A 21615-nucleotide genomic window follows, 5' to 3' on the forward strand; every position below is an offset into this window, starting at 1 on the left:
AAACACACACCTTCTCAGATCTCAGTACTGAACACACAGCGGTTCAAGCTGAAGAATGTGTAACCAGTGTTTATTCCTAATTTCATTCAATCTATATCACAAACAAAACTGAAAATATATTTATAATCTGTCCTCGAAGATAAATTCTGTATACATGAGGTTTATTTACTGCTGTTTTTATGCTGTCTTCTCATTGTTTATCTTAATACAGAAGGTAAATACATGTAAATTAATAAAGTCTTGTATTTTTGATTTACCGTCCATTTAATAAAAGCTTTGAGCTCTAGGGGCAGTTTCCTCTGTGGTCTGCTACTTCTGTAAAACACAGATGATCGTGAAGATAAACCAAAGTCAAATTGAGATATGGGCTCAGTGTGGTGTGTATTTTCAGCTCTCAGCGGTCTGCTGCTACAGTAAATATAATACACATAGATGTCCAACACTTTGTCACATACACCATCTATACACACTGCTGAGAAAAATAAAGGGAACACTGAATCATCACAGTAAACAAGTCAGTTCAGCGTCAGCAGAACATTTCCCCTTTCTCATGAATGTTCATTTCCCTTTATGTCCAAAGGGAGGGGACAGAAACACATTTCTCCAGCAATTAATAGTTACTGTAGTGAATACAAAATTATTTAGGATAAATTATTACTTTCTACAGAACATTTACAGAGACTAGGATGGTTCTTGGTGTTGTTAAATAACACATGGAAAGCACTGATACAAATATGTGTCTATATTGTGCACTATTTTGGGGTTCTGCCATTTTCTAGTGGTGTCAGAACATAGCGGACAATTTTCAGTGCATTAAAAAAATCCCACAATGCACTGCAACAAGTAGGAGCCATGTACACGAGTGGATAGGGATTTTCAGAAACCATTCACTAGCCTCTTTAATTCAGTTCCCTGTGTGAGTAATGTAGTGAATAGTGAATAGGGGGTATTTCAGACACAGCAAGAAAATGTTAAGGACATACACCTAGTTCTCCCCATAATTATTTAATTCACTTTCTATTCAGTCTCTCTCAAAGTTGTTGGCAGTGATGGCATTTCGAAACTTTTCAGAGCATTAGCTAAAAGCGTTGAACCAAATGTTTTGGAAAATGGTTTTGTTTTGAAATATTTTAAAGGTGACTCTGTGCTGCCCTCTAGTGTTCTGTTTCATTTCCTACAACGACTGTTTTTCTGATTGTCTTTGCCTGTTAAATGTTCCCTTCCTGGATCAGGGCCTTGTCGTGGCGGAAGGGCTTGTGTGGTCTCATGACCTCCAGGGCTATGTCGTCGGGAGCTGTTAGCTCCCAGTAGGGTCTCCCATGGCAAACAGGTCTGGAGTGAAGATCCAGACAAACATGATCCAAAAGCATTCCTTTGAGTTCACTCATTAAAATTCAGTGTACCCTGCCCAGGAAAGGGTTACCGGGACCTACCCCTGGAGCCAAGCCTGGGGGTAGTGTCCGACGGCGAGCGCCTGGTGGCCAGGCAACCCACATAACTCGGCTGGGCTCAGCCCGAAATGGCAACGTGGGAAGATCAAGTGGGCTCACCACCCGCAAGATCCAGAGTAGGGGTGCGGTGCAATGCCCATCGGGCACAGAGCGGGGGCGAAGGGGCCCCTGGCGTCGTGGAACTTGTCAGCGGAAACTGGTTCTTGGTACGTGGAACATAACCTCACTGGGGGGGAAAGAGCCAGAGCTGGTGCGTGAGGTTGAGAGATACCAGCTAGATATAGTTGGGCTCACCTCTACATACAGTGTAGGCTCTGGAACCAAACTCCTCGATAGGGGTTGGTCTCTCTCCTACTCAGGAGTTGCACAGAGTGAGAGGCGCCGGGCGGGTGTGGGGATACTCACAAGTCCCCGGCTGGCGCCTGTACAGCTGGAATTTGTCCCAGTAAACGAGAGGGTCGCCTCAATGCGGCTCCGGCTTGCAGAGAGGAAAACTTTGTCTGTTGTGTGTGCATATGTACCGAACAGCAGCTCAGAGTATTCGGCCTTCTTGGAGGCAGTGACTGGAGTTCTAGAGGGGATTCCATGCACTGACTCTATTGTTTTACTGGGGGACTTCAATGCTCACGTTGGCAATGACTGGGAAACCTGGAGAGGAGTGATTGGGAGGAACGGACTGCCTGATCTAAACCCGAGTGGTGTGATGTTGTTGGACTTCTGTGCTAGCCATGGTTTGTCCATAACGAACACCATGTTCGAACATAAGATTGCTCATAAGTGTACTTGGTACCAGAGCACTCTGGGCCAAAGGTCAATGATCGACTTTGTGGTTGTGTCGTCTGACCTGAAGCCGTATGTTTTGGACACTCAGGTAAAGAGAGGGGCTGAGCTGTCAACCAATCACCGATTCATATTATCACTGTTCTGTATTAACCCTGTCATATCACCATAGCTACAGCATTTTTAGTTAGCTTTCTAGTAACCGCCAACACGCTGTCTGTCGCTGGGTTCTCTTGCCTGACCCGTGGAAGCTTTTTTCGCTGGACAAATTTGCCCGTTCTTTACCATGACCCTATTAACCTCTGTATTTTTATTTGTTCCCTTTGTCTGGTTTTCTTTCTCCCGTCTCTCTCATGCTTTGAGATGTCCTCCTGCTCTCCAGGTGTTGCCCTGATCCAGCCCCTGGGTATCCTGTACAAGATCCTGGCCTTGTCTCATCTATAATATCATGCTTGGCCATGCTGTTTTATCTCAGATTAACTCTGCACCTAATTTTAACTCACACAGAATCACTGACCACCTCCTCCTTCATCAGACTCATACATCACTAATATCATCATCATCATCATTTTCTTTTCCGCTTCTCCATCATGACTAATATACTACATTTATATTACTATAACCCCTTCATCTGTCATCATTTCACTTTTACTTCTGTTCTCTGTTGTGCCTCCAGTGTCGACCTGAGGAGGATGGGTTCCCCGTATGAGTCTTGGTTCCTTCCAAGGTTTCTTCCTCGTGTGCTGAGGGAGTTTTTCCTTGCCAATGTTGCCCCTGGCTTGCTCATAGGAGGCTTGGACCCGGATCTCTGTAAAGCTCCTTTGTGATGACTTTTTGTTGTGAAAAGCGCTATATAAATAAAATTTGATTGATTGATTGATTGATACTGTGGGGCTGTCTTGGATGACACGCCTATACAATATCGCATGGACCTCGGGAACGGTGCCTTTGGATTGGCAAACCGGGGTGGTGGTTCCTATTTTCAAAAAAGGGGACCGGAGAAAGTTTGCCAATTATCGTGGCATTACACTTCTCAGCCTCCCGGGGAAAGTCTATGCCAAGGTGCTGGAAAAGAAAATCCGTCCGATAGTCGAACCTAGGATTTTGGAGGAAATATGCAGATTTCGTCCTGGCCGTGAAACTATGGACCAACTCTTTACTTTTGCACAGATGATTGAGGGGGCGTGGGAATTTGCTTCTCCACTCTACACATGCTTTGTGGATTTGGAGAAGGCATATGACCATGTTCCCCGAGAGATTCTGTGGGAGGTGCTCTGGGAGTATGGGGTGCCAGGGTCACTCCGGCGAGCCGTACGGTCCTTGTACTCTCAGAGTTTCAGTTGTGTTCGCATCCTTGGTAGTAAGTCAGGCTTGTTCAGTGTGGGCATTGGACTCCATCAGGGCTATGCCTTATCTTCACTCCTATTCCTGATATTCATGGACAGGGTGGCGCGGCGTAGCCTGGGGCAGGAGGGCTTCCGTCGAGGAGCTCAGGAGGTGGCATCTCTGCTTTTTGCGGACGATGTTGTTCTTCTGGCTTCTTCGCACGGAGGCCTCCAGTGTTCACTTGAGCAGTTTGCAGCCGAGTGTGAAGCGGTCAGTATGCGGATCAGCACCTCCAAGTCTGAGGCCATGGTTATCTCCCAGAAACAGATGGCATGCTCCCTTCAGGTAAGGGGTGAGAACCTTCCCCAAGTGAAGGAGTTCAAGTATCTCGGGTTCTTGTTCACGAGTGATGGGAAGAGGGATGGTGAGATTGACCGTAGGATAGGTGCAGCGTCTGCAGTAATGCGGTCACTGTATCGCACCGTTGTGGTGAAGAGAGAGCTGAGCCATAAAGCAAAGCTCTCAATTTATCGGTCAGTCTACGTTCCCACCCTCACCTATGGTCATGAGCTCTGTGTAATGACCGAAAGAACAAGATCGCGGATACAAGCAGCCGAAATGAGCTTTCTCCGACTGGTCGCTGGGCGTACTCTCCGTGATCGGGTGAGGAGCTCAGTGACTAGGGAGGAGCTCGGAGTAGAGTCACTGCTCCTTCGCATTGAGAGAAGTCAGTTGAGGTGGTTTGGGCATTTGATCAGGATGCCTTCTGGACGGCTCCCACTGGAGGTATACCAGGCACGTCCAACTGGAAAGAGGCCCCGGGCTAGACCCAGGACACGCTGGAGGGATTATATCTCCCGGCTGTCCTGGGAACGCCTTGGGATCCCCCAGGAGGAATTGGAGGGTGTTGCAAGGGACAGAGACGTCTGGGCTTCTTTGCTCGCCCTGTTGCCACCGCGACCCTGAAATGGAGAAGCGGAAAAGCAAATGAATGAATGAATGAATGAATGTTAAATGTTGGAAGGAAAATTCATAATGGTTTGTGGGACATACTATTTATATTAATTTATTTGGCTCTCTACAAGAAAGCTCCCATACGAGACCTGGTTTTAATTCTGTCTTTGAGGATTCAATGATAAACGTTTATTTAATGAAACAATCACTGGAATGTTTTCTGTCCAACACACACCCTTCGCTCTCGAGGAAACGATTTGGAGGTTGAGAGAGAGAGAGCGGGAGAGAGAGAGAGAGAGAGAGAGAGAGAGAGAGAGAGCGGGAGAGAGAGAGAGAGAGAGAGAGAGCGTTTTAAATAAGAACATCACATCGAACTGTTGCGTTAATGTGCCACAGGAGGGCAGTGTGTGTTCGTAGAGAAAATGACAGTGTCCCGAATGGCTCCGTATTCATTTTTGACTACAATTCACTATTTTAGGGAAGTGAACTCAGGAGGGTAGGGAATTATTTCGGACACAGCCTCATACGGTTTTTATTAAATAATGTCACTTTCAACGAATGTACATTTTTAGCAGTGCTAAACATATTCGGACACAGTGGTAGTGTAGGAAATCATTACTCTCCTGAATAAAGTTCCCTCAAATGCATTTTATAGTGAGTAATAAAGGGGAAATGAATAGGGAGCCATTTGGAACACTGTCATTTTCTCTGCGCGCACACTGCCCTCCTGTGGAACATCAACGCGGCTGTTCGAAATGGTGTTCTTATTTGAAACACAGGCTATCTCTCTAAATACGTTTGCTAGTACATAAGATAATTAAGAAAACTGTATAAGTCAAAACAGCTTTTGAGTTTTCAATTTTACAATTTTACGAGTTCATATGAACGTACATTTGCTCCGGCGTCAAGCAAATGTATCAGTTTTCTTCGGAGGGTTAGCGTAGCATGGATTAGCATTTGTGCTAACACTAGCTGCAAAGATTTGTTAAAACACAACACAGGTGCTGTATTCGCTTTAACATAATTTTGTTTTTTATATCAATTTTATCATATCTATTATTTAGCAAGGTGTGCACCTGTCATTATTCTGAAAAATCAAATTAAAATCTACATATAAAGCATAAAATAACATTAAAAAATTTTTATTGCTAGGCAGAATTCATAAATTGCTATTATAAATTAGCAATAATCCTAAATTTAACGTAAGGGACATTTATAGGCCTAAAATAATTTTCCAAGTAGTTTTGGGGCATTTCTATTGGTCCGTTCAACATAAATTTTCACAGTGTGAAGGACAGCTGTAAATAGCTGTAAAATTAATATATTTATGATTTTCTTGTGCTTCTCAGGACAGTGATATGGAGTTTAACAACTGGGTGGCACTGTGGTGCTGCAGCTGGTGTCGGTGCCAGCTTCAGGGTCTCAGTCCTGGATGAGATCTCCTCACCATCTGTGAAGAGTGTGGTGTGTTCTCCCCGTGTCGGTGTGGGTTTCCTCAGGGTCACACGGTTTCCTCACACAATTCACACAGTTGAGAAATATTTCCAAATCCTCTCTGCCAATGCCAAGTCATTTCATACAGTCCACAGGAGAACAGTGACAACAGCATTTTCAAAAATAACAACTTTGGTGAGCGTTTTCAAAAACCTTAGTTTTCAGTGACCCACAATACAGCTTTTATTTGGACTTGTAGGAAAAAACACAGACAGAAACCTCAGTTTTTAAAAATAAATGAATCTGTGAGGACAAGTGTGTCCACCTGAGTGTCTCTGACAATGTCTCTGACGGTTCACAAAGCTTGCAAATTCAACAATATGCTATTGAGCTGGGAGTGTGAGACAATATTGAAATGAACACAACACCCGTGTAGAGCAGAGTGCAAACTGCGGAGAACTGTTTTGCCAGAAATTACTTCTTTAGATAAGTAAATGGATACAACGACAAAATCATACTACACTGACTCTTCAGCTTGAACCGCTGTGTGTTCAGTACTAAGATCTGAGGAGGTGTGTGTTTGTTCCTGTCTGCAGACCAGCACACACAGCAGTGGGTCTATGACCACTCTCAAACTCAACAGACATTCACTCATTGTTAACAGGGTCTGACTCTGTATAAAGGTGTACAGATAGAGAGAAATAAAATATAGGATCATTATAATTGTCGTAAATATGAACAGTGTCCAGTCTTGTTTCTTGGTTTTACATGCCACTGTCCATGAGGTGATGTTTGAAGTTAACATAGGAAACGGACTGAAGAGGAGAAGGTTATACGTCATAAAAAATTCACACAGGAAAAAATAAATGAATGCAAGGATGGAGAGTAAAATGGAGCAGGGAAGATTGAAAACATGAGCAGAGCAGTGTGGATGCCTCACAGTCAGAACGCTGTCCAACACCAGCAACTGCTGCAGGAAAACTGCACAGCGTCTCGACCCAAACCATAAAGAAAATGATGCCCTACACGCCTTGGTGTCCCAACAGAAGTCATTTTCCAGCAGCTTAGTTGCTATGTACAGATTTAAAAGCACCTCTAGTAGATCACAGGTGAAGAGGAGAAAGATGAAGGCTGAAACCCTGCCCTTGCGTTTACGATGACGGTGTACATCATTAAGAGCCCAAACCAGAGCCGGTACAACCACACACTCAGCCAAGACGAGGAAAAACGACAGTCTGGTGAAGTCTCCATTCTCAATATGAAGACGACTAAATAGAAACTCTTGAGAGAGGAAATAGGACATGGTGTGACCACTCCGTTGTGCTTTGTTTGGGATTTTTCCTAAAGGAAAAAACAAAATTAGACTGCATTTAATTTGTAAGAATAATACTTTTTTTTTAGAAAAATACTAATACTGTAATTATTTTTACCTTAAAATGACAGTTTAAAAATAACTGTGAAGCTTCTCTGAGCTGAAACATGGAGAATAGAGCCTCTGTCATTGCCATTCTGGGCTCAGCACTGGAGAAACTGCAATATGTATGTTTTGGGGGAGGGCAGGAAACCACCTCCTCCCCCTCCACCTCTCCGTTGATTTCAGTACAGTGCAGTAAAGAAGAATTACACTAGGGGGAGCCCCAGGAGCAAAAAACCCAAATCTTATCTAGTGTTCCTTTAATTTTCTCCCCAGTTCCACAGGCTAAGACCCTCCAACCACACAATACCATCAACCCGGGATGGTGAGGGCAAGCTTACTCTGAGATGTTTGAATCCAAATGGACATCCACAGACATGGAGATACGTGTTTTTAACTGGACAGCGACGACACTGAGCTGTTACTGTCCCTCATATCTCTACTAGGGAAAACCAAAGGTTGTATGTAATAGCGCCTTAGATCCTCACACCAGCAGGGGGCAGTGTGTCGCTCCACAGCAAAGGCAGCATTAAAGCGCTCCCAGGACCCCAAAAAGACCTAGATTCATCAGCGGATGCAGCATTAGACGCTAACATTTTTAAGTGTTTCAGCGTTGATTAACAGCTACAATCACTGCATTAGGACAATTTGAAATTCATTCCACACCCGTCATTGTTTTTCCAAAATAACACGAAGAATACGTGCTACAATTACAAACCGGATTCCAAAAAAGTTGGGACACTAAACAAATTGTGAATAAAAACTGAATGCAATGATGTGGAGATGGCAAATGTCAATATTTTATTCGTAATAGAACATAGATGACAGATCAAAAATTTAATCTGAGTAAATGTAACCTTTTAAAGGAAAAATATGTTGATTCAAAATTTCACAGTGTCAACAAATCCCAAAAAAGTTGGGACAATAGCAATAAGTGGCTGGAAAAAGGAAACTGAGCATATAACGAACAGCTGGAAGACCAATTAACACTAATTAGGTAAATTGACAACATGATTGTGTATAAAAAGAGCTTCTCAGAGTGTCAGTGTCTCTCTGAAGCCAAGATGGTAAGAGGATCACCAATTCCACCATTGTTGCGCAGAAAGATAGTGCAGCGATACCAGAATGGTGTTACCCAGCGTAAAATAGCAAAGACCTTTAAATTATCATCATCAACCGTGCATAACATCATCAAAAGATTCAGAGAATCTGGAACAATTGCTGTGCGTAAGGGTCAAGGCCGTAAAACTCTACTGGATGCTCGTGATCTCCGGGACCTTAAACGTCACTGCGCCTCAAACAGGAATGCCACTGTCGAGGAAATAACAGAATGGGCTCAGGAATACTTCCAGAAATCATTGTCAGTGAACACAATCCACTGTGCCGTTGCCAGCTGAAAGTCTACAGTGCAAAGAGGAAGCCATTTCTAAGCAAGCTCCACAAGCTCAGATGTTTGCACTGGTCCAGGGGTCTTTTAAAATGGAGTGTGGCAAAATGGAAGACTGTTCTGTGGTCAGATGAGTCACGATTTGAAGTTCTTTATGGAACACTGGGACGCCATGTCATCCGGACCAGAGAGGACAAGGATAACCCAAGTTGTTATCAACGCTCCGTTCAGAAGCCTGCATCACTGATGGTATGGGGCTGCATGAGTGCTTGTGGCATGGGCAGCTTGCATGTCTGGAAAGGCACCATTAATGCAGAGAACTATGTTCAGGCTCTAGAACAACATATCTAGACATCATCTCTTTCAGGGAAGACCCTGCATTTTTCAACAAGATAATGCCAGACCACATTCTGCAGCAATCACAACATCATGGCTACGTAGGAGAAGGATCCGGGGACTGAAATGGCAGCCTGCAGTCCAGATCTTTCACCTGTAGAGAACATTTGGTGCATCATAAAGAGGAAGGTGCGACAAAGAAGCCCAAGACGATTGAACAGTTAGAGGCCTGTATTAGACATGAATGGGAGAGCATTCCTATTTCTAAACTTGAGAAACTGGTCTCCTCTGTTCCCAGACGTCTGTTGAGTGTTGTAAGAAGAAGGGGGGATGCCATACAGTGGTAAAAAAAGGCCTTGTCCCAACTTTTTTGGGATTTGTTGATGCCATGAAATTTTGAAACAACATATTTTTCCCTTAATGATACATTCTCTCAGTTTAAACTTTTGATGTGTGATTTGTGTTCTATTCTGAATAAATTATTAGATGTTGGCACCTCCACATCATTGCATTCAGTTTTTATTCACAATTTGTTTAGTGTCCCAACTTTTTTGGAATCTGGTTTGTAAAAGCAAAACAGCTATTTACAGAAAAACATTACACGAGGATTTGCTTTTTGAAAATTACATGCTGAATTAGTGTCTAAATTGAATACAGTCACCTCCAAATGTAAGCAGTTCACAACTGTATTGCTTTAAACTGTGAGGCACTTCAAAAATAAACGTCTTACTGTAATGGAATACACGTGAAAACGTGACATAATGAAAAACAAATATTCATTACATTGATTAACGTCTCTTTGTCTCTCACCAGAAAAACACAACCCGTGTCCGTTTCCATTTAAAGAATACAATGCTGAATTTGTGTCAGAATTAAAAACACCAGGAAACCATGGGAAGGGGGTTGGGATGTGGAAATACAATTGGGCTCTACACTGAAATCCCATCACTACATCCTTCAGCCTTCGTTTAGGCACCTGTTCAAATATAAATCTGCTCTAATCATCAGCTTCACCTCCGCTTCACTGTCAGGGTCTGGTTTATAAAGTTAGTGTCGTCGGTGACAAGAGCAAAACAGAGAACAGACGGATAATTACAGTTATAAAAGAGGCTTGTATTTAACTGTCAGTGTAACACCGGAGGATCTGAGAGTTAGTGAATGATAATAATAGCTGTGTTCAGGTCGTGAGAAAGCGCTCCTAACATGCAACATGTTAACGTTCCTCCATCTACTGAAGAGGACAAACACTTTGCCTTTGTGGACTTTCACTTTCTCCAATTCCAGTTGTGTAACATGCCCTATCATTAGGCTGCGATGGAGTCCAGCCAAAGACTCCCGCAACTGACATTAGGACCATGTGATATGTTGTTATTACTATGTTTGTTTTTGGTAAATTGACATTTACGTAAACACACCTATAGATGTAAGTTGTCTATAATGACTTCTTTTTTTGTAATTCCACAAATGCGGTTCCACATCGTTATAGATGCAGAATTTTACTGCCTTATCTACATAGGGATCCGCTTATAGCTATTACTTGGGTATGGGGTGTGACTGACTCAGCAAATATGACCCCACCCGAATATTAAACTCACCCCTACGTTCTTGTGTTTAATGCTCTTATCAAATCATGTTTCCTTAATTTGTGAAAATAAAAAAGCATATCCTCCACAGAGAACAAACCTGATTCTGGGCTCTTACCTGCTCCTCAGCCGCCGTCTGTTATTCTGAAAGAGCAGGATGTTGTACTGAGAGACCACAGACGAAAACCACCTCTCTGCTCAGAAGTGAGAACAGTTTCATGACACAAACACCACTGAAATGTCAGGCTCAGTTAATGAGCTCATATTTTCTCACTGATGATTATCGCAGGATAATATCGTAATACACAGTGACACATGGCCACGCTTTTCCTTTTACAGTTTGCTTATAAAATTAAAGACAGATTTTCTGACATGGGAATAATTGGATTATCTTTGTAATGTGACACACTGGCCCTCTCCAACTTTGTAAGTTTATGGGAGACATCACAATGTGACGAAGTATTGCACACATTTGTGAACTCTTCTATATTCTGCTTAATGCAGCAGCGGACGACTGAGGGCTAAAAATAACCACCACATCACACTTTAACCGTAGATGTTTTTCTGCATGATCTTCTCTGTTTATTTCCAGAAGTCGCTGACTACTGAGAAAAACATCCTCCAAAATGAGATCAAAAACTGATAAATGGACGGCAGATTCAAAATGTTACTTTTATTTACTTTTATTTTCCTTCGGTCTTAAAATAAACTAGAAGTAGACAGAATAAATACAGCAGTGAGCGCTTCATAATTTAAAGTGCATAGCTTTAAATGTGTGTGAGTGGTTGGGTGAGTGTGTGTGTGTGTGTGTAGCTGAACGTGATGGAGTGGTTACAGAAAACTTATAAATGAATGAATGCTTGAAAATGTCCTTGAAACACTGTTTTAAAAATCAGAATGTGGTTTTATTTACAGCATTTCAGTTTGAAGAAAACATGTCAAGGCCCAGATGCTGTGATGTTGTGTTCTGATAAACCAGCCTTTCACCTGCCATTAGGTTTCGGTTTAAATTTATCAAGCAGTTGTCTCTATCGAGGGTGAAAGTGGTGGCACATCATACGTCTCGTTCTATTCTGGATTTCTACTTGAAATCTCCCATGTTAAAGAAATGGGTTTTATTCCCTGATAAATGTTTTATGAAAATGAACGCTGTATTGTTTTCAGTCTTTGCCCTGTGTGTTATTGAAGAAACTTTCAATTTTGGGGTTGTTACACACTTTTGAACTAATGAAATGGGCGTAAATGTATTTAGAAAACTAGATACATGTGTGTTATTATTTCATTATAAAAATATCCCATACCAACCCATTAGAGCTCCACATAAGGTCCACCCCACTCTCTTCCAACCTGCAGCCACAACATCACCATCGTTTAAATCCTACACCTAACCACTAAAGGTGCTGTGGCCGTTTATGGTCCAATCAGGAACCAGCGACTCTCAATTATTATTCTTTTTTAAAGCTATAACAAAGCATGATGGGAGAAATGTGTTTTCCTCATATTTTCCTTTGGACCTAATGGAAATGAACGTCCATTAGACAGGTCAGAGAGCTGCTAGCGTTAGCTAGAGTAAGAAACAATGAGAATAGCAGACCACCGTGGGCTGAAAATACAAACCACACTGAGCTCAACTTTGACTGTGTGGTTTGTCCTCAAGCTCTTCTCTGTGTTATTTACAGAAGCAGCAGCAGACCACAGAGGAACACAGCCCCACAGTGAGCCCAAGCCCTGATAAATAGATGGCAAATTGGAAATACAACACAACATTGGTATCTACATTTATTTACGTTCTGACTTAAGATAAATAAGAACAAAGTAGAAGAAGATCAAACTACAGGACACAAGACATTTTGTCTTTAGTGAGACTTTCAGATTTTTGAGACACTTTGAAAATAAACAGAGAAAATAAAGAGTTTAGCTTCAGCGGAAAGAAGCTAAACGTGTCGTTTTTCCACAGTGTAGAAGTTGTGTTCGTATTTCGCCATCAGCCATTCAGTGCTACAAATTCAAAGGTGGTGATATTTCAAAGTCTGATGAGACAGATTTGCTTCCATAGAGAAACAAATGAAAAAGAATATATTTGAATATTTCATCATTTCAGTTATATTCCCTCTGACAAACATTTTAAATTGAGAAGTAGTAAACACAGCCCCTGAAACTAACCTTATATGAAACTGAATGTGAAAATCCTAATGCAGTTACTGTTTTATATCATTAAAAGCTAAATCAGTTCATTAATGGATGCAGAATCATCAGATTCTGCAAAGGCATTTTTGTAGCAAGCTGCATTTCAGAGTGGGTTTCCTCCGGGTGACTGTCTGTATGGAGTGTGGTGTGTTCTCCCTGTGTCTGCATGGGTTTCCTCCGGGTGATTGTCTGTGAGGAGTGTGGTGTGTTCTCTCTGTGTCTGTGTGGGTTTCCTGCGGGTGACTGTCTGTGAGGAGTGTGGTGTGTTCTCCGTGTCTGCGTGGGTTTCCTCCGGGTGATTGTCTGTGAGGAGTGTGCTGTATTCTCCCTGTGTCTGTGTGGGTTTCCTGCGGGTGACTGTCTGTGAGGAGTGTGGTGTGTTCTCCCTGTGTCTGCGTGGGTTTCCTCCGGGTGACTGTCTGTGACGAGTGTGGTGTGTTCTCCCTGTGTCTGCGTGGGTTTCCTCCGGGTGACTTTCTGTGAGGAGTGTGGTGTGTTCTCCCTGTGTCTGTGTGGGTTTCCTCCGGGTGATTGTCTGTGAGGAGTGTGGTGTGTTCTCCCTGTGTCTGCGTGGGTTTCCTCCGGGTGACTGTCTGTGAGGAGTGTGGTGTGTTCTCCCTGTGTCTGCGTGGGTTTCCTCCGGGTGACTGTCTGTGAGGAGTGTGGTATGTTCTCTGTGTCTGCGTGGGTTTCCTCTGGGTGCTCAGGTTTCTTCCCACAGTCCAAAAACATACGTTGGTAGGTGGATTGGAGACTCAAAAGTGTCCGTAGGTGTGAGTGTGTGTTGCCCTGTGAAGGACTGGTGTCCCCTCCAGGTTGTGTTCCCGCCTTGTGCTAAGTGATTCTGGGTAGGTTCCTAACCCACCGCCTGGAATTGGATAAAGGTTACTGACAATGAATGAATGAATGAATGAAAGAATTAATAAAATGATTAAAAATTAACTTGTTGAGAGTGATGACTTGGAGACACAAAAAACGAGTCAGAACATCTGATGTGAATACAGTAACAGGAAGACATGATCTTTAAAAAGCTCTCTCTCATTTAATGAATTAAAACACTCTTAAAACACTCTTTCCCTCTTCACTCTAATAAAAGGACAGTCTCAGTTTTCAGATCACACTGAGTGTTCAGCTTGAACCGCTGTGTGTTCAGTACTGAGATCTGAGGAGGTGTATGTTTGTTCCTGTCTGCAGACCAGCACACACAGCAGAGGGTCTATAGCCACTCTCAAACTCAGCAGACATTCACTCATTATAAACAAGTTACAAATATTTATCACAGAGTACAGAGAGAGAGACATTAAATACAGCATCACCGTGATTGTGGCGTAAACTAACAGTGTCCAGTCTTGCTTGGTGGTTTGGTTAGGCCTGTGTTCTTTCATGGATGTGGTTCTACAGGGAACTAACCATGACGCGACTGTCACAGAAAGAAGAAAAGACAGACTAAAAAGGAGAAACACATATGATTTAAAAAATTCACACAAGAAAAAATAAATTAATGCAGTGGTAGAGAGTGTAATGGAACAGGGCAGAAATAAAACATGAGCAGAGCAGCGCGGACGTCTCAGAGTCAGAACACTCTCCAACACCATCATCTGCTGCAGGTAAACCCCACAGTGTCGGAACCCGTACCATAACGATAACACTGTCCAACATGCCCTGTTTGTGTTCCAGTCGCAGTCTCCGTGGATCAGATTTGTTGCTATGAATGGATTTAAAAGTAGCTCCATTATACCACAGAGGAGGAGGAGAATGACGGAGACTGAAACTCTGCCATTGTGTTTATGATGATGGTCTAGAACAGTAAGAGCCCAGACCAGAACCGGTAAACCCATACACTCAGCAACGATGAGGAAGATGGCCAGTCTGTGGAGGTAGTTTTTACTGTCACCAAACTCAGTATCAGGGGAATAAGATGTAAGATGGGGAGACAGGTCAAAGGGCATGGTGTGATGACTCTGTTGAGCTTTGTTTGTGATGATCTAGAGGGGACACAAAATTAAACTCTGTTTAATCAAAAGGAAAAATACATATGAAGGTATATTTGGTGCAAAAAATAATAATAAATTGGCTGCATTGTGGAGTAGAGCCTGTGGACTCCTGGCCTCTGACTGCCACCAGCGACCGAAACAGTGACGTCCTGGTGACAGAGCCAACACTTAGACCACTGACCACTAAACCATGAGGTTGAATTACTTACCAAAATATCGCACCAGCCGCAGAGATGCAAACTGCCTCAGCATGGAGTGTACCAGCTGAAAAGACACGCAGGTTAATACAGATTCTAAATGAGTACTGTTACTTAGTTCTTATTATTAATAGAGTTCTTATTACTCTATTATCATTATTAATACTTACTTCTTCATTAAAAATGTGATAAATGTTAGCTTCCAGCAAATGTGTATTCACATCAAAAATATATCAATAATCTTTCTAGCTGTAAACAGATAAATAAAAGCAGCAGCTCTTTTTCAAATCAGAATTCCTCCGTTTGTGAAAATAAATCAGCACGTCCTCCACAGAAAACACACCTGATTATGGGCTCTTACCTTTACATTTACATTTATGCATTTGGCAGATGCTTTTATCTAAAGTGACTTACAAAAGAGGAACATTCAAACTACAGCACAATTTATACAATACACCTTACACTGAGTGCAATATGCAGGAGGTAATAAGTGCATTAAAGAAAGACTTTCTCTCTTACCTGCTCCTCAGCCGCTGTCTTTTATTGTGAAAGAGCAGGGTGTTGTACTGAGACCATACAGGAAGTCCACCTCTCCACCACAGTCTATGGAGAGAGATTTGTCTCAAAATACTTTACAAATGCGTAAATGTTAATCCATAAATTAAACACAGTTTAAGTCACAGTTAAGTCACAAATATATTTCACTGTTCACAAATGAACACATCCCACTCTGTGTCTCACCGTCTGCAGTTTGTACAAATACAGTTACATACATAAACACGTTTGTTTTTCAGAGATATATCACAATTTTATGCGAAAATAAATACATTTGTTTAAATTTAAATTGGAAATATTTGTAAAGTCAAATTTGCAAATTTTGAGACTTTCCTCTCGCATTTCACCCGCTCCAAATACAAATGCAGCCTGATCCACAAATGTGGCCCGCAGGCGAACAAGGCACCGCTAGGGGGCACTGTTGTTTTAGGACGTGGGGGACAACTTTAAACGGAGACGCATTTGCGCAACATTTAATGTGGAAGTTCGGACAAAATGCCGCCCAAGCCGCTGAATTCAGCTTCATATCACAGACCGTTAGGAGGGGGATCACTGGGGAACTCTTTTGGAAGTGCCCTAAACTTAACGACGTTAAAGTCCAGCGGAACCTCCCTAATTTCGCTGCAGACTAGGGTTATCAAATATAATACGTTAAAATCATCCCGTATTTGGACTAAAACTGTGTTGATTATTGGACTGATATGGGACTGATGTGTTTCGTATTTTTGAGATTGGACTGTTAAAACGGGTGGTTTGTTACAGACAAATGCTCTTCCTCAGACAGAGGGAGGGGCAGAGACCCCACGGCTCCAGAACAGAATATGCGATTCTCATTGGTCATCACTTTTATTTAGCCAATTAACAGCCAGAGTTAGCGGTCTATATTTACTGCGGCAGCCAATGGAGTCATAGTCCCGCCTACAGGTTTTTTTTTTCTGCGGCCCTGAACAGGTCAGTCCTGAGACACCGGGGGAAACAACAGTGCCCCCTAGCGGTGGCTTGTTCTCCTGTTGGCCACATTTGTGGATCAGCCTGCATTTGTATTTGGAGCGGGTGAAATGCGAAAGGAAAGTCTCAAAATCCAAAAATTCGCGAGAGGAAATGAACAAATGCACGTCACGAAAAACGTGAGTGACTCGCAGATTCACAAACGAGACTTCGACTTTACAAATATTTACAATGTAAATTTAAACAAATGTATTTATTTTCGCATAAAATTGTGATATATCAATGAAAACCAAAATAACGTGTTTATGTAACTATTTGTGCAAATTACAGACTGAGACAAATTGGGATATGTTTTTGAGAACAGTGAAGGATAAGTGACTTGTGTTTAATTTGTGGATTAACATTTACGCATTTGTAAAGTATTTTGAGACTGATCTCTCTCCATACTATACCGCGACGCAGCCCGAGCCTCTGGAGAGTTTATTTGAAGAGGACGGTTTACAAATGTAAAGCGGATAAACAGGACAGAGTTTCTCAGTTATTTGTCATTTTAACGCATAAAAGGAGTCTTTTGATATAAACTATAAGAATTGTAAACGAGTTATATTCGTGAAAAAAACTTAAAATGGCGCTTACCATTGACGTCCCATAAAACGCAACTTAGCCGCCATTTTGGTGCGTAACCAAGAAACCTCAATACTAGGATATAAAAACAGTTTGGCTTCATTCAGAACCGAGTTTATCATTTAGACTTCGGTGTTGAGGAAATAAAACTAGAAAAAAACCGTTTAAATAGGGCCCATAACTCAGAGGAACGGAGCTCTGATCTCTTCCAAGTAGCACCCAGTTCCAGAACTTAAACACTATTTATATTGTACAAGTAAAATGTTACCGGGAGTTAGACTTTATTAACACTACTTTGAGTGGAGAAGTTTTAATAACCTACGTTTTACTTTATAAGCAACATTCGAGAGTGAGCCAGTTTGTGGACCACACTTCAGACAGTTGTTTTTTTAATGTCAAAGTCATGCTAAAAGATGTTTAATAACCTAACCTGAGGGTCAGCATAATGAAACTTATCCTTTTAAAAGTGTGAAGAGAACCAGACTGTTACTTAAAGCCTGCATGAAGTAATGAACTAGGCACTCCGTTAGATGAACCATGCATTTGGCTATTTTTAAGTGCTGTGACGCAAAGCCAATATACATTTAAAAAACCCACAACTCCTATTTGAAAGGCCAGGTGTAGATTGAAGCTTTTGCTCAAATATGTATCCCCCCCACTTTTGGCAACACCAAATGTTTACAGGATACATGAAAGAAATGCATAGCCAAGTTCATTTTCCACATATGAATTTATTACATGCACATTTCCAACAATGTAACAAACACCTGGAAGACTCCATCCACACACTAACACCAGCTACGATTTGTTTATTGGCAGACATTTCAGCGTTGTCAGTCTCATTGTGTGCTGCCAGGGGATGTCATACACCACAAAGATACAGTGCAGAGTCTAGAAAAGCAAACAAAAAAGACATGAGAACTGGATCCAAGTGATGGAACAGAGTCTGAAGCAGGCTTCTACAGGAGGAAGGGCAAAAAAAAAAACATCCTACATCTCACTCTACACTAGGCAAGTGATAAATGAATGCCAAATGAATTCAAGAAGTTACCTTCTGACTGCCATCTAGTGGACAGGACTGGAGAAGCCACCCAGGGACAGTTTTCCTGCACCGTGTCCTCACAAGTTCCACATCAAGATAATAGTTGATACCTGCCACCACCTGTAGGTAGCAATGTGGCCACATTAATTCAATTTAGCAAAGTGCTTTGTATAAGTAGTGTTTCTCAACTCTGGTCCTGACGCACCCTGCCCATATGTTCCAATTAACTCAGTACTGGTGGCTTTGGTTTGTTAAAGCAGGGAAATCATTAAAATGCCAGGCCAATACTGTTCTATATATTTAGCTGCTTTAACAAGTGAACAAAAGGCTATTATTTTTGACTAAAGCCAAGAGGTAGCACGTTAGAAATGGGTTTAGAATGTGAAACCCTGCTCCCCACCCCAGTCTTCATCACTGACATTTAACTAAGGATTCTAATGTACCAAAGTAAACACTAATTTCATAAAATTGCTCAATGAATTTGACGTGCCACCATTTTTTTTTAAATATACTTCAGTACTTTGTTTTCCTCACTGTCTGCTGTCCAAAACATAACTAAACCTCAGTTTGTTAAAGAGTGCAGCATCACACTGCATCATTAAGATAATATCCACCCTGCAGCTCAGCCATAGCCCTAAAAAAAAAAACAACTACCTGCTCCTGAAGTTAAAGATAGATCTTTGTGGAAAGGCATTTTGAGAGCTGTGAAATTGTTAGGTCTAACAAGGGCCTAAATGCTATAGGTTATTTAATAATAATAAATACATGTTCTAGTAAATAGCTATAACCAACTAAACAGTTTGTTTATTAAAATCACACATTCAACACCAAATATTAAAAAGAAAAACACCAATGTGGAGTTGCCAGTTATTAACTTTAAGCTTCTTTAGGGTTGTACCTGAGTTTGTGCAGAGAGGATTTTGAGGATTTTGTAGGCATTGGCTTCTCTGGAGATATAACCATTGAAGACTTGTGTTGCAAAAAAGGCAGGTTGAACTACTTGAAAGGAGTTAGTTGGAGCTTTAGTCAGACCTCCAGGCAAAGAACTGCTCATAACACTGAAAGAAATAAACTTGTTTATAGCACAAATAACAAGGACCTGTGCGAGGAATGCTCTTCCAAAAGCCATTTTTGCACAATGTGGATTCAACAAAAGCTGCAGATCAACAACCTTCACCCTAGTGCCGACTTTTAAGGCTGCGACAACAGCTGTTTTGAGTTGTGCAGTAATTAGCTCAGTATCCATTATCCCTTAATTAACCTCGCTTTATCACCTGTGTCTTTACTCACGGGAAATATGGCTAATGCAGATAAGCAGCAGACAATGTTGTAATATTATGAACATCTCCACTGACCACACAGATCACTTTATAGTTCCACACTTACAGACTGTAGCCAATCTGTTGCTCTGCATACGTTGTCAGCCCCCTTTTGCCCTATTCTTCAATCATCAGGACCCTCACGGAGCAGGTACGATTTCAGTGGTGGGTTATTCTCAGCACTGCAGTGACTCTGATGTTGCGCTTGTGTGAGTGGATCAGACACACTAGTGTCACTGCTGGACCAAAAACATCCAGCCGACAGTGTCCTGTGTCACTGATGAAGGACTAGAGGACGAGCGACACACACTGTGCAGCGACAGATGAGCTACTGTCTCTGACTTTACATCTACAAGGTGGGCCAACGAGGGAGGAGTGTCTCACAGAGTGGACAGAGAGTGGACACAGGGTTTAAAAACTCCAGCAGCACTGCTGTGTCTGATCCACTCTACACCAGCACAACACACACTAACACCACCTCCACCACGTCAGTGTCACTGCAGCGCTGAGAATGATCCACCACCACATCACACCTGCTCTGTGGGGGTCCTGAGCGCTGAGGAACCGTTTAAAAATGTTTGCAGAGAAATAGAAGAGTTTGTCACTAATTGTAAAACTAATAAAGCTGTGGAGTTGATAAAAATGGAAAGTGAGTAGATACAGTAGAAATTCCTACTCAAGTTATCATTCAGTTGTTCCACTTTGTAATGTGCTGTTAGTCCTCATTTCACCTTGTTCTTTAATGACTGATGTACTAGATGTGCCATAATTATTGGCACCCCTGGTTAAGAAGTGTTCTTTGGCTTCTTATAAATAATTAAAAAATAATAATAATATTTGACAACAATGCAAAAAAGAGAGAGAGAAATCCAAGCTTTAATTCAAGTGTCTTTATTTGGTGGGAAAAAATCACATTAAAAATCTTTTGAATATAATCATGTGTGCCACATTTATCGGCGCCCCCTGGCGTTAGTACGTTGTACAACCTCCTTTTGCCAACAAGACAGCACTTAATCTTCTACTATAAATCTTCACAAGGCTGATTACGATGGATCTTCGACCATTCCTCTTTACACAACCTCTCTAAATCGACCAGAGTCCTGGGTCTTCTGCTGTGCACTCTCCTCTTCAGCTCACCACAGGTTTCTATTGGGTTGAGGTCTGGGGACTGAGATGGCCATGAGAGGAGCTTGATTCTGTGCCTTGTGAATCATTTTTGTGTAGATTTGGTCACACGTTTAGGGTCATTATCTTGCTGAAAGACCCAGTGACGACTCATCTTCAGCTTTCGGGCCGAGGCCACCAGATTCTGATTCAAAATGTCCTGATATTTCAAAAGGTTTCATTATCCCATCCTTACAAGGTTCCCAGGTCCTCTGGAGGAGAAACAGGCCCACAGTATCACCGATCGTCCCCCATATTTAACAGTGGGCATGAGGTGTTTGTTGCTTTGGAGAACTTTTTACTTCTCTTTCCATCCTTCTCACTGTGTGTGGTGCAGGATACACTTGCGTCCTCTTCCAGGTTTTGTCACAGTTTGTCACAGTTCCAGATGTTTTGAACTTTTTGATGATTGCTCTGACTGTAGATGAGGGCAGGTGAGTGGCTATTTTCTTGTAGCCATTGCCTGATTTATGAAGGTCGACACACATCTGCTTTACTTTAACATTGTGTTCTCTTGTCTTTCCCTTTGTAACATCATATTTATACCCCAGGGAAACAGGAAGTGATGAATTACTAATTAAAGGTTCCTATTTACTTTGATCCACTTTATACACTGCAGTAGAAATGACAAACGGTTCAAATACATTTATTTCCAAGAAATTAAGGGTTAGGATTTTTTCTTTATTTTATTTTTTAACTTGAGCTGAAGGTTGCTTTTTTCAATTTTTTTTTCAGAGTGAGATTATGCTTCTGAAATAAAAAAAAGCATTTATTTTAAGGCTTTTAACACATTTTAACTCGGGGTGCCAATAATTATGGAGGGTGCTGTATATATAAAGAGAGAGAGAGTGTACAAAGTGGATCAGACACAGCAGTGTTGCTGCACTTTTGGCTTACACATTTCCCTCTGAAGAACAATT

General features: G+C 41.8%; 1 protein-coding gene and 1 long non-coding RNA gene across 2 annotated transcripts; both read right to left on the reverse strand.

Moving 5' to 3' along the window:
* Positions 1 to 13982: 13982 nt before the first annotated feature.
* LOC136673360 (uncharacterized) lies at positions 13983 to 15659 on the reverse strand. Its single transcript, XR_010795930.1, has 3 exons — positions 15563 to 15659; positions 15056 to 15110; positions 13983 to 14837 (listed from the first exon to the last, which is right to left on the reverse strand). It is a non-coding gene; the product is annotated as an uncharacterized lncRNA (long non-coding RNA).
* Positions 15660 to 17898: 2239 nt separating this feature from the next.
* On the reverse strand, positions 17899 to 19389 carry LOC136673663 (cystatin-like). The gene is made up of 3 exons (XM_066649273.1): positions 19111 to 19389; positions 18222 to 18332; positions 17899 to 18061 (listed from the first exon to the last, which is right to left on the reverse strand). The coding sequence occupies exons 1-3, from the start codon at positions 19339 to 19341 to the stop codon at positions 17969 to 17971; spliced, it is 435 nt and encodes a 144-aa protein (XP_066505370.1). The 5' UTR covers positions 19342 to 19389; the 3' UTR covers positions 17899 to 17968.
* Positions 19390 to 21615: the final 2226 nt, after the last annotated feature.

The sequence above is a fragment of the Hoplias malabaricus genome, chromosome 2 (genome assembly GCF_029633855.1).
Source record: "Hoplias malabaricus isolate fHopMal1 chromosome 2, fHopMal1.hap1, whole genome shotgun sequence".
Lineage (NCBI taxonomy): Eukaryota > Metazoa > Chordata > Actinopteri > Characiformes > Erythrinidae > Hoplias > Hoplias malabaricus.

Bases quoted from the DNA above. Each gene is read 5' to 3' on its own strand.
- LOC136673663 (XM_066649273.1), bottom strand. From the start codon at position 19,341: ATGGCTTTTGGAAGAGCATTCCTCGCACAGGTCCTTGTTATTTGTGCT. The intron at 18,333-19,110 runs GTACAACCCTAA...TGCTACCTACAG, and splicing joins TCCTCTCTGCACAAACTCAG to GTGGTGGCAGGTATCAACTA. The intron at 18,062-18,221 runs GTAACTTCTTGA...TTGCTTTTCTAG, and splicing joins CACTAGATGGCAGTCAGAAG to ACTCTGCACTGTATCTTTGT.